Source organism: Lipotes vexillifer, unplaced genomic scaffold (genome assembly GCF_000442215.2).
Source record: "Lipotes vexillifer unplaced genomic scaffold, Lipotes_vexillifer_v1.1 scaffold528, whole genome shotgun sequence".
In the NCBI taxonomy this organism is placed as follows: domain Eukaryota; kingdom Metazoa; phylum Chordata; class Mammalia; order Artiodactyla; family Lipotidae; genus Lipotes; species Lipotes vexillifer.
The window spans coordinates 2,425,267-2,441,292 of NW_006794582.1; the positions used below are offsets into that span (position 1 = coordinate 2,425,267).

Genomic DNA, 16,026 nt, shown 5'->3' on the forward strand with positions numbered 1-16,026 from the left:
TATTTTTATTTATTTATTTAGGCTGCGTTGGGTCTTCATTACTGCACGCGGGCTTTCTCTAGTTGTGGTGAGCAGGGGCTACTCTTCGTTGCGGTACGTGGGCTTCTCATTGTGGTGGCTTCTCTTGTGGAGCATGGGCTCTAGGCGTGTGGGCTTCAGTAGTTGCAGCATGCGGGCTCAGTAGTTGCGGTGCGTGGGCTCTAGGGCGCGCGGGCTTCAGTAGTTGTGCGTGGGCTTGGTAGTTGTGGCTCGCGGGCTCTGGAACAGAGGCTCAGTAGTTGTGGTGCATGGGCTTAGTTGCTCCACAGCTAAGCCACATGTGGGATCTTCCTGGACCAGGGATCAAACTCGTGTCTCCCGCATTAGCAGGCAGATTCTTAACCACTGCATCACCAGGGAAGTCCACCATCTTAATAGATTTAAAGTGGATAGTTCAGTAGTGTTAATTATATTCATATTGTTGTGCAACAGATCTTTAGAAGTTTTTCATATTACAAAAGTGAAACTCTTTACCCATTGAACAACAGCTTCCCATTTCTTCCTTTCACCAGTCCTTGGCAATTCTACTTTCTGTTTCTATGTGTTTGACTACTTTAGATACTTTAGGTACCTCACATAAGTGGAATCAAACAGTATTTGTCTTTTTGTGACTGGCTTATTTCACTTAGCATAATGCCCTCAAGGTTTATCTGTGTTATAGCATGTGATAGCAGTTCCTCCTTTTTTAAGGTTGAATAATATTCCATTGTATGCATATACTACATTTTGTATATTCACTCATCCTTTGATGGACACTTGGGTTACTTCTACCTCTTAGCTGTTGTAAATAATGCTTAGGGAACATGGGTATACAAATAGCCCTTTGAGACCCTTCTTTCAGTTCTTTTGGATATATACTCAGAAGGAGAGTTGCTGAATCATATGGTAATTCTATTTTTATTTTTTTGAGGAAACTCCATACTGTTCTCCATAGTGGCTGCACCATTTGACATTCCCCCCAACAGTGCACCATTATTCCAATTTCTCCACATCCTCTCAACACTTGTTATTTTTTATTTTTGTTTTTTTGATAGTGGTCGTCCTAATGAGTGTGAGGTGGTAACTCATTGTACTTTGGATTTGCATTTCTATAATGATTTGTGATGTTGAGCATATTTTCATATGGTTGTTGGCCATTTCTGTACTTCTTTGGAGAAATGTCTATTCAACTCTTTTGCCCATTTTTAAATTGAGCTATTTGTTTTTATTGTTGTTATTGTATAATATCTGTTTAAAAAAACAACCCTTTGTCTTGGAGGATACATGTCTTGGAGGATGTATCTTGGAGGATACAAGCTAATATACAAAAGTCAATCACTTTCGTATATACCAAAAATGAACAAATGGAATTTGAAATAAAAAATGTAATACTATTCATGTTAGCATTCCCCAAAATGAAACACCTGGGTATAAATCTAACAAAATACATACAAGGGACTTCCCTGGTGGTCCAGTGGTTAAGACTCTGCGCTTCCATTGCAGGGGGCATGGGTTTGATCCCTGGTTGGGGAACTAAGATCCTGCATGCCACACAGTGCAGCCAAAAAAAAAAAAAAAAAAAAAAAAAAACCAAAACAAAAAGGGGGCATGGGTTTGATCCCTGGTTGGGGAACTAAGATCCTGCATGCCACACAGTGCAGCCAAAAAAAAAAAAAAAAAAAAAAAAAAAACCTAAACAAAAAAAAAATATATACAAGATCTATATGAGGAAAACTGTAAAACTCTGATGAATTAAATCAAAGAATTAAATAAAATGGAGAGATATTCCATGTTCATGGATAGGGAATTCTCAGTATTGTCAAGATGTCAGTTCTTCCCAACTTGATCTATAGATTCAGTGCAATCCCAATCAAAATCCAGCAAGTTATTTTGTGGGTATTGACAAATTGATTCTAAAGTTTATGTGGAAAGCAGGAATAGAGGGAATGTACCTCAACATAATAAAGGCCATATATGACAAACCTACAGCTAACATTATACTCAATGGTGAAAAGCTGAAAGCATTTCCTAAAAGATGAGGAACAAGACAAGGATGCCCACTCTTGCCACTTTTATTCAACATAGTTTTACAAGTCCTAGCCACGGCAATCAGAAGAAAAAGAAATAAAAGGGATCCAAATAGGAAAAGAAGAGGAAAAACTGTCACTGTTTGCAGATGACATAATACTATACATAGAAAATCCTAAAGATGCTACCAGAAAACTACTAGAGCTCATCAATGAACTTGGTAAAGTTGCAGGATACAAAATTGATACACAGAAATCTCTTGCACTTCTATACACTAACAATGAAAGATAAGAAAGAAATTAAAGAAACAATCCCATTTACCATTGCATCAAGAAGAATAAAATACCTAGGAATAAACCTACCTAGGGAGACAAAAGACCTGTACTCTGAAAACTATAAGATGCTTATGAAAGAAATAGAAGATGACACAAACAGATGGAAAAATATACCACGTTCTTGGATGAAAGAATCAATATTGTCAAAATGACTCTACTACCCCAGGCAATCTACAGATTCAATGCAATCCCTATCAAATTACCAATGGCATTTTTCACAGAACCAGAGCAAAAAATCTTAAAATTTTTATGGAGACACAAAAGACCCTGAAGCAATCGGGGTCTTTTGCCAAAGCAATCTTGAGAAAGAAAAACGGAGCTGGAGGAATTAGGCTCCCTGACTTCAGACTGTACAGTAAGTCCCCTACACATGAACCTTCAAGTTGTGAACTTTCAAAGATATAAACGTGTGTTCACATGTCCAATCACGTAAGTTAGTTCATGTTTCTGGTATACATTGTCACACGTGTGCATCCTCTACAAGTGGTTGTACAGTACTGTATAGAGTACAGTAGTACAGTATCTTTATTTCAAGCCCAGGATGTCCAGAAGCAAGTGTAAAAGCAGTGGTATATAGCTGATTGTGTTAGTTGGGTACCTAGGCTAACTTTGTTGGACTTACGAACAAATTGGACTTACGAACATGCTCTCAGAACAGAACTCGTTCGTATCTAGGGGACTTACTGTACTACAAAGCTACAGTCATCAAAACAGTATGGTACTGGCACAAAAACAGAAATATAGATCAATGGAACAGGATAGAAAGCCCAGAAATAAACCCACCCACCTATGGTTAATTAATGTACGACAAAGGAGGCAAGACTATACAATGGAGGAAAGACAGTCTCTTCAATAAATGGTGCTGGGAAAACTGGTCAGCTACATGTAAAAAAGTTAAATTAGAACATTCTTTAACACCATACACAAAAATAAACTCAAAATGGATTAAAGACCTAAATGTAAGATCAGATATTATAAAACTCTTAGAGGAAAACATAGGCAGAACACTCTTTGACATAAATAGCAGCATAAATGACATAATGACATAAATATGACATAAATATCTTAATGACATAAATATGACATAAATATCTTTTTTGAGCCATCTCCTAGAGTAACAGAAATAAAAACAAAAATAAACAAATGGGACCTAAGTAAATGCAAAAGCTTTTGCACAGCAAAGGAAACCATTGACAAAACAAAAAAACAACCCAGAGAATGGGAGAAAATATTTGCAAATGATGCGACTGACAAGGGATTAGTCTCCAAAATTTGCAAAGAGCTCATGCAGCTCAATATCAAAAAACCAAACAACCCAATCAAAAAATGGGCAGAACACCTACGTAGACATTTCTCCAAAGAAGACATACAGATGGCCAAGAAGCACATGAAAGATGCTCAACATCACTAATTATTAGAGAAATGCAAATCAAAACTACAATGAGATATCACCTCACACCAGTCAGAATGGCCATGAAAAAAAATCTACAAATAATAAATGCTGGAGAGGGTGTGGAGAAAGGGGAACCCTCCTGCACTGTTGGTGGGAATGTAAATTGGTACAGCCACTATGGAGAATAGTATGGAGGTACCTTAAAAAACTAAAAATAGAGCTACCATATGATCCAGCAATCCCACTCCTGGGCATATATCTGTAGAAAAGCATGGTTCAAAAAGATGCATCCGGGGCTTCCCTGGTGGTGCAGTGGTTGAGAGTCCTCCTGCCGATGCAGGGGACATGGGTTCGTGCCCCGGTCCGCGAAGATCCCACATGTCGCGGAGCGGCTGGGCCCGTGAGCCATGGCCGCTGAGCCTCCGCATCTGGAGCCTAAAAAAAAAAAAAAAAAAGATACATGCAACCCAGTGTTCATTGCAGCGCTGTTTACAATAGCTAAGACATGGAAACATCCTAAATGTCCGTCGACAGATGAATGGATAAAGAAGATGTGGTACATATATATCATAGAATTTTACTCAGCCATTAAAAAGAATGAAATAATGCCATTTGCAGCAACATGGGTGGGCCTGGAGATTATCAAACTAAGTGAAGTAAGTCAGACAGAGAAAGACAAATATAATATGAGATCACTTATATGTGGAATCTAAAAAAAATGATACAAATGAACTTATTTACAAAACAGAAACAGACTCACAGACTTAGAGAATGAACTTATGGTTACTGGGGTGAAGGGTTGGGGGGAGCGATAGAGTGGGATTTTGGGATTGGCATGTACACACTTCTGTATTTAAAATAACCAACAAGGACCTACTGTATAGCACAGGGGACTCTGCTCGATATTCTGTAAAAACAAATGAGAAAAGAATTTGAAAAAGAATAGATACATGTATATGGGAAAAAAATGTAGTTGAATGCACAACAATGTGAATGCACTTAATGCCATTGAATTGTACACTTAAAATGATGAAAATGGAAAATTTTATGTATATTTTACCCCTATAAAAAAACCAAAAATATATTTGCAATGATATTAAAAAAAAAATTCTCTGTGGATAGGCAGAAGATCCAGAGTAGCCAACACATTACTGAAGAAGAACAAATTTGGAGGACTGACATTACTCAACTTCAAGACTTACTATAAGGCCATAGTGATCAAGATATAGCAAAAGAATAGACAAATAGATTAATGGGCAAAATATAGAGCCCAGAAATAGACCTGCATATATATATAGCCAACTGATCTTTGACAAAGGAAAAATGGCAGTACAATGGAGCAAAGATAGTCTTTTAAAAATTGGTACTAGAGAGAGAAAAAAAAATGATACCAGAACAACTGGACATTCACTCTTAAAACTCTTAGAACTTAATAATAAGATAACAAGGGACTTCCCTGGTGGTCCAGTGGTTAAGAATCCATCTTGCAATGCAAGGGATGCCAGTTTGATCCCTGGTCAGGGAACTAAGGTCCCACATGCTGTGGGGCAACTAAGCCAGCGTGCCACAACTAGAGAGCCCGAGTGCCGCAACTACAGAGCCCATGCCCTCTGGAGCCCTCGCACCACAATGAAAGATCCCGTGTGCCACAACTAAGACCCGATGCAGCCAAAAAAATAAATAAATAAATGATATAACAACCTAATTAAAAAATGGGACAAAGATCTTAACAGACCTCACCAAAGATACACACATAATAAAGAAGTATATGAAAAGATGTTCCACATCATAGGTCATCTGGGAAATGCAAATTAGAACAAGATACCACTACATGCATATGAGAGTGGCCAAAATTTGGAATATTGACAACCCTAAGTGCTGATGTGGATGTGGAAAAGTGGGAACTCTCATACATTGCTGGTGGGAATGCAAAATGATACAGCCACTTTGGAAGACAGTGTGGCAGTTTCTTATAAAACTAAACATACTCTTAACATATGATCCAGTAATTGTGCCCCTTGGTATTTTCCCAAATGTATTGAAATTTTTTTTTTTTTTTTTTTTTTTGTCTTCCAATACCATAGTGAGTATTTATTGAAAAAAATCTGTGTTTAAATAGATCCTTGTTGTTCAAGGGTCAGATATATATACATATATTCATATATTTTTTATTCAGGGAAGACTGAATAAGTGAGCATATCACTTTTTATTACACTCTTTGTACCAATGCTGATATTAAATGTATGCATGTAAGTGAAAATTGTTTCAAAGTAAAACAATTTAAATTAAAATGAAGGGTGTTCTTATTATTTAATAATGATTTGTGAGACTTTATGCTGTGCCACAAATTCCCCAAATTTGAGAAAATACATGGATATACAAATCTAAGAATTTCAGCACAATCCAAGTAGGACAAACCCAAAAAGACCTACAGAGAGGCACATTATAATCAAACTGCTGAATGCGAAACATGAAAGGAGAATTCTTGAAAGCTGCAAGAGAAAAGTAACGAAGGATCTTCAGTAAGATTATCAATGGATCTCTCAACAGTATCCTTGCAGGCCAGAAGTCAGTGGGTGATATATTTTATTTATTTTTTCAATGAAAAAAAAACGTTTTACATCTTTATTGGAGTATATATATGTATAGGTGATATATTTTAAATGCTGAAAGAAAAAAACTGTCAGTCAAGGATTCTAAATCTAACAAAACTGTCCTTCATAAGTGAGGAAGAAATTAGGACATTTCTTAATAAACAAAAGCTAAGGGGGCTTCCCTGGTGGCACAGTGGTTGAGAATCTGCCTGTCAATGCAGGGGACATGGGTTCGAGCCCTGGTCTGGGAAGATCCCACATGCCGAGGAGCAACTAGGCCCATGTGCCACAACTACTGAGCCTGTGCGTCTGGAGCCTGTGCTCCGCAACAAGAGAGGCCGTGACAGTGAGAGGCTCGCGCACCGCGATGAAGAGTGGCCCCTGCTTGCCACAACTAGAGAAAAGCCCTGGCACAGAAACGAATACCCAACACAGCAAAAATAAATTAATTAATTAATAAACTCCTACACCCAACATCTACTTAAAAACAAAAAACAACAGTGTGATTAATACCTACTGTGCAGGTTACTGGGATATTTAGCAATAATATACATAAAGTATCTGGCATATAGGCAGCTTTCAATACATGATCAACATTGCTGTAAATATATAACAAATCTCCATGTTTTCCCCAAAATACACACCATACACACACACACACACACACACACACACACACACACACAACAAGGGTGGGGAGAGGAGAGAAGGGGAGAGAAGGGGGCAATAATTCTACACTGTTGAGAAAGGAGAAGCCTATAGAAACATATTTTTGTTATTTTATCATTTCACCATTTCGGGTTTAATATAGAATTTACCTGAGCTATGGATTTTACACTGAGTCAGCTTCCATCCGGAGGGATATATTACTTTAATTTCCCAGCGAGTGGGTGAGAAATTTTCTTCAAGGGAGAGGGAGTGGGAGAGATTGCCCATCAGTCATAACCTCCCAGAGACTGACAAGCCTGAGTCCACCCAACCTCGACCTCGTTTTGCAAGAGCTTTGGTAATCCACCCACAGAATGGAAAGAAGTGGGAGGGGAGATAACATTCTCTCCCTCGTTCCACGTTCCTGCTTACCAAGCCCCAACCATATATACACATCATTCTCCATAACATTATCTGCCTTTCCAAGGCAGATGAACACTGCAGAGAAACAGCAGGGAACTCCTTTCTCAAAGTACTACGGCCAACACCTGCCATTTCGCCATGACTGAGGGTCTATAGTGGATGCAGATCTCCCTGCAGGCTGTGCCTCTCATTCCCTCCGCTGCTGGGACAGTTGCCTGCTGTTGCTACACAGTTCACTCTCTCCCCAGGAATGGCTCTCAACCAAAAGGAGCTGCCTTGCTCTCCTCGGGCAGCCTGCGTCCAGTGACTACTTGAGGTAGGGATACTAAGGCCCTGCACTGTTGCCTCAATTCAGGAAGGGGATCTCAGCTCTAGAACTTCACACGGGGTCTGCTGAGGCCTCTGTTGCAACTGCATCACAGTCCAAGTCTGTCCCCTCTGAGTGGATGCTGACTCTTCCCTGTTCCCTCACTCCCTGATAGGTGTTCCTAGGAGCTCTCGCCAATTAACTCCCTGCACGCATACCTCCATCTCGGAGCCTGTGTAAGAAAATCAATCTACAAGGATTTTGTAGACCGTCAATGTCCTTTGACAATGAAGGACAGAATCTGGTAGGACCATCGGTGAGGCTCCTGACAATCCACTAATCATGTGCACAGCTGCTCAGCGAGAACTCAGAGGGAGCAGGGTGGGTGCGTGCTGAGAGTTATTGAAATTTTTTTTTTTTTTTTTTTTTTGCGATATGTGGGCCTCTCACTGTCGTGGCCTTTCCCGTTGCCGGACGCGCAAGCTCAGCGGCCATGGCTCACGGGCCCAGCCACTCCACGGCATGTGGGATCCTCCCAGACCGGGGCACGAACCCGCGTCCCCTGCATCGGCAGGCGGACTCTCAACCACTGCGCCACCAGGGAGGCCCAAATGTATTGAAAAATTTTGTCCACAGAAAAACCTGCATATGAATGTTTATAGAAACTTTATTTGTAATGTCCAAAATTTGGAAGTAACCAAGATGTCCTTCAGTATGTGAATGGATAAATAAACTGGGATACATCCAGGCAATGGAATATTATTCAGTGTTAAAAAGAAATAAGCTGGGACTTCCCTGGTGGCGCAGTGGTTAGGAATCTGTCTGCCAATGCAGGGGACACAGGTTTGATCCCTGGTCCAGGAAGATTCCACATGCTGTGGAGCAACTAAGCCCATGTGCCACAACTACTGAGCCTGCATTCTAGAGCCCATGAGCCACAACTACTGAAGCCTGCGTGCCTAGAGCCCATGCTCCGCAACAAGAGAAGCCACTGCAATAAGAAGCCCATGCACCACAATGAAGAGTAGCCCCCCGCTCGCCACAACTAGAGAAAGCCTATGAGCAGCAAAGACCCAATGCAACCAAAAATAAAGAAAGAAAGAAATAAGCTATCAAGCTATGAAAAGACGTGGAGGAACCTTAAGTGAATCAAAGAAACAAAACAAAAACCATGTGATTTCCTCCAGTTTCTCTGATCTATAGGGACTTATTTCTTGCTTCTGGGATAAGAAATAGATGATTTCTTGGAGCTCTTTCTATCTGCACCCCTTGCACGTTCCAGGTTTCAGGCTGCCTTTCAGTCCTGGCCAGGAGATACCAGAGGGGGAACAACTGGGAAACTCACCCTGATTTGGTGGTTCTTTGACTTCTGTTTTTCCTTCCTCAAGAATTCTGCTGGGCTTCCCTGGTGGCACAGTGGTTAAGAATCCACCTGCCAATGTAGGGGACATGGTTCAAGCCCTGGAAGATCCCACATGCCGCGGAGCAGCTGGGCCTGTTGTGCCACAACTACTGAGCCTGCGCTCTAGAGCCCGCAAGCCATAACTACTGAGCCCACATGCCACAGCTACTGAAGCTTGCGCGCCTAGAGCCCGTGCTCAGCAACAAGAGAAGCCACCGCAATGAGAAGCCCATGCACCGCAACAAAGAGTAGCCCCCACTCGCCACAACTAGAGAAAGACTGCGCGCAGCAACAAAGACCCAACGCAGCCAAGAATAAATAAATAAAATAAATAAATTTATTTAAAAAAAAGAATTCTGCTACCATTTACTTTTCATAATCCTCAGATAGGTGTTGCATGCATTCTGCCTAGGTTATAAATTGCATTCAGTGGAAGAAATGGGATGGAATGTGTTCTCTCCATTTTGACAGGAATTGGAAACTTGTTTCTCTCTTTGTTGTTGGGTATTATATATTTTTTTGGAAATAAGTCATTTGTCAAATATTTGTACTGTGAATGTTTTTCTTTCAGTCCGTGGATTGCCTATTCAATTTCTTAATGGTGTCTTGATGAACAGAAGCCTTTTTATTTTGTGAAGTCTATTTTTCTCAATTTTTTTCTTCTGATTAATGCTCTCTGGGTCCTTTGTAAAAAATATCTTTGTCTACTCCAAGTCTGCAAAGATATTTTTCTATGTTTTCTTTTTTTAAACTTGTTTTCCCCTGTTTTATTGAGACATAATTGATATAACATTGTATGTTCAAGGTGTACAACATAATAATTTGATATATGTATATATTGGAAAATGATTACCACAGTAAGTTAACATCCAGCACCTCACATGGTTATAACTTTCAAATATACAATACGTTATTGCTAACTATAGTCACCTATGTTTTCTTTTATAAGCTTTTTTTTTTCTTTTCTGTTTTTGCTCTTTGTTTAGGTCTGATCCATTTTGATTTAATTTTACATATGGTGTAAGGTAGGAATCAAGATTCATCTTTCCCCGATATACTTATCTGGTTGTTCCAGCATTATTCACTGGATTTACTCATATATATATATATATAAGTAAATTTATCATTAATTTTCCTACATTTTAAATGCATTCTCTCATTATTTAACGCTTTACATTAAAACTAAACAAATCACAATTTAAAAGAAACTGTATTTCGGGGCTTCCCTGGTGGTACAGTGGTTGAGAGTCTGCCTGCCGATGCGGGGGACGCGGATTCGTGTCCCGGTCCCGGAAGATCCCACATGCCGCGGAGTGGCTGGGCCCGTGAGCCATGGCCGCTAAGCCTGTGCGTCCAGAGCCTGTGCTCCGCAACGGGAGAGGCCACAACAGTGAGAGGCGCACGTACCGCAAAAAAATACATATATATATTAAATGAGGTGGGTTTTTTTTATACATACGTAGAAGTATTCAATACCTTCCCATATTGCCTCTTATCAGATTAGGTTATAGCCTGTAAAGGAAGGCACAAGAGAAGAAAAATGACAAAAAGACTGCATGGCTTACATGTGTGCTAAATTTTACACTATCAATTTAACCAAGAGGCATGGTCTACTTCTAATCTTACCACCAAAAAAAAAAAAAAAAAAAAAGTAACTGTATTTCAAATAATTGATTTCCTTTGTAATCCTATACATTGTATATTATGCCCTTTAAATTATTATTTTGAGAATGGGTTTACAAGCTTTACAAGATTACTAAAGGTATCCAACACATGTTAAGAATGATGTCTTAACCCATGTTAAGAACCCCTGGTGAGGTGGAAAGACACAGCATTAGAACCAAAGAAACCTGGGTTTAAATGCTCATTTGTTGCTTCCTAGCTCTGTGACCTGGGGCACATCACTTAACCTTCATTCATTTTCCATACTTCCACATATTCAATAAATGTCTATTGCATACCTACTACCAGCCACAGTATTAAATCTTATGGATTTAATACAGACAGACATAACCTTTCCTGTACAAAGTTTACAGCTGAGTGGGGAGGCAGATGAGTCAGTGGGTCATTATACAAGACTGGTGAGTGCTTTGATAGTGAATGACAGAAGGCTGTGGAAGCTTAGGGGGACTCCCCACTCAGACTTGTGGGGTCAGGAAAGACTACCAGAGATAAGAACACTAAACAGGCCTCAGGATAAGTGGACATTATCCAAGCAAAGAGAGGGAGAAGAGCAATCCAGGAAAGGGGATGAACTCTTTCGAGAGGCATGGCATGGTTGAGAAACCAAGGGAAAACCGCAATGGGGAGAACTAAGGGACCAGTAGCTCAAAGTATAACTGCAGAAGGAGTCAGATTGGAGGGTCTTGTATGCCATCCTAAGGACATTGGCTTCATCCTAAGAGAAGTGAGAAGCCATTGATGGGCTTTCATCATTGATGGGTTGTAACAGGATCAAATTAGTTTTGTTGTTTTTTTTTAAATAACTTTGATTTGCAGAGACTGCACTAGAGGGATCCTGACTGGAGGGACAATGATTTGGAGATTATTGGAGAAATCCTGATGAGAGAAGGTGAGTGCATGGTTAGTGGCAATGTGGATGGAGAATAGATTTGGGATAATTTGTAGGTAAATGCAATAAAGTATATACTGGAGGCTCTGGGGAATGAGAGAAGATTTCTGGTTGGACCAATGGTGGTGTAATTCACTGGAAAAAGAGCAGGCTTATGGGAGAATATAAGGTCAGACTTGAATCTATGGATGTGAAGTGACTGAGGATGTTCGTCAGACTTTTGGCCATATTGGTCTGAAGATCGGATGAGGCGTTTGGCAAAGGAAGCCATCTGTGTCCTTACGGTAAAATGCCACAGGCGGCCTTCTTTCTTTCCTCTGGACCTTCGTTCAATATCTGTAGAGAATGTACTGTATGCTGCGTGTTGGGGATACAGCAGTGAACCAGAAGACTGGGTTTCTGCCCTCAACCAGTTTTCCGTTTACCTGTCTAAACTTGTTACTTTGTGTTTTTTTTTTTGGCCGCGCCGGGGGCCTTGTGGCATCTTAGTTCCCTAACCAGGGATAGAACCCGTGCCCCAGTAATGGAAGCGTGGAGTCCTAACCACTGCACCGCCAGGGAATTCCCTCTCTAAACTTGTTTTTAATCTGTAAAATTAAGATAATAATGAGAATAAGAGAGATGAGTCGATGTGATGGCACCTGGCCGTTTTTAATATTTGTTTCTCGTACCCAAAGCCGGAAGATACCTGGTTACTTTTGCTTTTGTATCCTTTCCCTGTTGGGTCTTCTGCGCAGGCGCTCTGGGCTGCTCGCGGGCAGGGGGTGGGGCGGGCCAGAACTAGAGCGGTCTGCCCCAGGGCCAGGGCCCGGGAGGGTGGAGGGAGCTGGATGCTCTGACGTCATCAAGCTGCGCGTCCCGCAGGGCGGGACCCGAGCGCGACTACGCGGCCAGCGGACCGGGGCGGGTTTGTGGGGAAGCGAAACTGGGGGAGGAGGAGGCGGCTCTGGCAGCGGCAGGGCCAGGCCTGGTGGCGGCGGCATCGGCGGCCTGATCCCCCGCTCTCCGCTCCTTGGCAGCTCGCCCTCTTCCCTCAGCGTGAGTGCCGACGCGCGGCCCGGGGGGAGCGAGCGGGCGGGCCCGCGGGCTCAGTATCTTCCCCTCGGCCCCCCACGGGCGGTCGTGACCCTCACCGCCCTTTCTCTCTCCCTTCCTCCTTTACACCCTTCTTCCCCGCGTCCCATCCCCAGTCCATCAGCTGCCGCTGCCAAACGTTTCTGCGCACACATTCACACACACACGTTATCTACAAATGAAAAGACTGGCCCGGGGAGATGTGAGCTCATCTCTTCCCTCTACGAATAGGGGTGGTAGTGCGAAACCGAGGCCCAGGTAGAGAAGACTGGAGAGGGGATTTGAACCCCTTCCCTGGGGGAGCAGCAGGTAGAACCAGGCCTTCTGCCTTCCACTTAGAAGTTCTCTGCCAGGGCACATTCTTTTGGATGTGTAGGTCACTTGAGCTGGGCACTGGTTAGCTGTGCGGCCTTCCCCTCTCGGGCCTCAGTTTCTTTTAGTGGAAAAGGAGAGGGTTGAATGAGGTGATTTGGAAGGCCCAAATCTAAGGTGGTTTGGGGAGGAGCATCGGTATCTCCTGCCTTTCGGACGCTATTTCCTCTCCTATGTTGGCACCTACCTCTACACAGTTCTTGAGTTTCCCGTGCTTCCAGTCTCCCCCGGAGTCGCTAGGAATCAGAGGGCCCTTTTTGCTTACGTTATGGGCCTTTGGAGTGAGGGGGTATTTAACACCGTAGTTTAAAGTGAAATGTGGCTAAGCCTGGTTTTGCTTTCTGTTTGTTCAACGTCTCCTGTTCTTCCTACTTCCGCAGGATAGCCCCTGCCTGTGCCTAGTAAGAGGCTGCCTCCTTAGGAAGGATGAGATTATGTGTTGGGTAGGCTGCCTCATCCTTGAGCTGGAGAGAAGTGAAACGTGATTGATGTTTGAAATCACGAGGGGATCAGTGGTATCTTTGGATTTCATCACTCTCTTGCTGCTGTGACCCATACTGTAAGCCTGTTCTTGTGCACCTGCAACTCCCCTTTCCTAAGGAATTGCAGCCCAGCTGAGCACCCACCTGTTTGCTCCTATATTTGAGTACTTTCTCTTTTCTGAGTCCTCTTATAGCCAACGGTTGTGTGTAAACCACACTGTATTCACTTCTACTCTTAATTGTCCTTTAATTTGATCATTCCTTAAGATTTCAGGAATCTCATAATCACTTCATTCCATCTCATTTTTTCCCCTCATGCTTGCCTCTCATGCTTACCCATGGGCATGGATGATGGTGACATGGTGCCTTGCCTGTTTCCATTCTTTTTTGTGGAGGTGGGTTCTTGTTCTTAACATTGTTTTTGTACCTGAGTCCTATGATATGGCTACCTCCGGTCCTGCTAACTTTCCCACTCTTCTGTTTTCTCAGTCCTAAGTCAACCACTGCTTCCATTCCTTACTCCGTTTAAAAACTTGCCCAATTCTCCCATGTTTTCAAACATCCTGAAGTAAACCAGAACCCAGCATTTGTATCGTATTGTATAATCTCTTAATTGTCCTGGTGAAATAATAATGGTGATGTAGCAATCATTCTGGGATGATTTTTTCACCTTGGAAATATTTGTTGATATTCATCAGGTTTCATAATTAATTTCTAGTGTACATTGTTGTCACACATGGCCAGTGTTGCATCAAAAATATAGAATAACAAGTATGCAAGGTCTTTTTCCTCCTGTGGCTTGTGGAGTTGATCCATGACTTTTTGGTATCTGACACCAATGGCCCAGAGGCTGCTGGGTCTGTGAGCACATTTTCCAGTAAAACTAACAGCTGTTATTGAAAACCAGAGCTTGGCTAGCATCCTTCCTGGACCTCATTCTGAGGAAGAAGCTATTCAAGTGCTGACAATGGAAGCTGTTTGGAGCTGACAACTTTCATGCATTAATGGTTCATTCCCATTCTTTGGAATTCCTGCTGTGATCCTAGTGTCTCTGACAAGGGCAGCTGACTATCTGGATTTGTGGTTGCAGCAACAATGAGGAGGAGAAATGATTCAGAATGCACTGCCCCTCTCAAGAAACAGAAGAAAAGAGTTGCAGAGCTTGCCCTGAACCTCAGCTCTACATCTGACGATGAACCTCCCTCCTCTGTCAATCATGCAGCAAAAGGTAAGCTTGCCTGTGTGGTCAGAGGCCACTGACCATCTGGTTGTTTGAATCGCTGATGCCTGAGTTGGGCAGAATACAGTTCAGTGCCTCTTGAGGAAGATTAGGCAAATTCTACAGAGAGATACTGGTTGTAGACTCTCTTCTCTTTTACCATTCTCCTCCTGGGAGTTGGGAACTTGTTTTAACTAAAAAGTTGGAATTTTTGCAGGTGTGCCTTAGTTCTGTTGTGGTCCTTCAGTAGGTGGCACTCTTTTGCTGCCTTAAACCAGGTGGAAGTAGCGGTGAGCATTGAGTGCCCTGTGCTTTCAGCTGTTAATGATCTTGGGGCTCTTTCACAGGGCTGGGCTCTTTGCTGCAGTGATCTGGCCTAATTCCTCTCAGGTTTTTGCATTCTGTTTCCTCAATTCCCTCAGCAGTTATGATCAGAAACACCCAAATGAATTGGAGCATCCCTGTGTTCACTGTTTACTTTAAGCTCTAAGGATTTCACTGATCTGGTTGAAACTAGCATTTTGCTTTGCCTGTTTTTTAGGGTTACAGATGTTCACAGTTTCCACAGGTGCTTTCTATGAGAAATTGTGAAGCATCTCAGAGCTTGCCTGAAATACCAAACAATTAGAAGTAGTTCCATTTGCATTTATCTTTACTTGCCAGCTGTATTAATTTCCTAACAAAGTACCACAAACTGGGTAGCTTAAAACAATAGACATTTATCCTCCACACTTCTGGAGGCTAGAAGTCTAAAATCAATGTGCCAGCAGGGCCATGCGCCCTCCCAAGGCTCTAGGGAAGAATCCTTCCTTGCCTTTTCTAGTTTCTGGTGGTTGCTGGTGATCCTTGGTGTTCCTTGGCTTGTAGCAGCATAATTCCAGTCTCTGCCTCTGTGTGTGTCTCTGTTCAAATTTCCCTCTTCTTATGAGGATATCAGTCATTGGATGAGGGCCTACCCTAATCCAGTATGACTTCATCTTAATTTGATTACATCTGCAAAGACCCTATTTCCAAATGCCATGTTTCCAGGTGCTGGGTGGACATGACCTTTTGGGCACTATTTAACCGAGTACACCAGCAGTCTTGCATTTTGTATCCTCTGCTGGGTCACTGGTAAATTGGAATGAAATTTGGTGACAGATTGATGACTGAAAGAGTG

General features: G+C 42.1%; 1 protein-coding gene across 2 annotated transcripts in view; it reads left to right on the forward strand.

Annotated features, from left to right (window-relative positions):
• Positions 1-12,620: 12,620 nt before the first annotated feature.
• Positions 12,621-16,026, forward strand: part of CMTR1 (cap methyltransferase 1) — a 61,065-nt gene continuing 57,659 nt past the window's right edge. Inside the window, exons 1-2 of one of the 2 annotated variants that reach the window (XM_007467288.1) lie at positions 12,621-12,762; positions 14,739-14,876. In XM_007467288.1, the coding sequence (XP_007467350.1) occupies positions 14,744-14,876 (133 nt within the window). In that variant the 5' untranslated portion in view covers positions 12,621-12,762; positions 14,739-14,743. The remainder of the gene's footprint in view (positions 12,763-14,738; positions 14,877-16,026) is intronic. The other variant, XM_007467287.1, reaches the window with a different exon arrangement.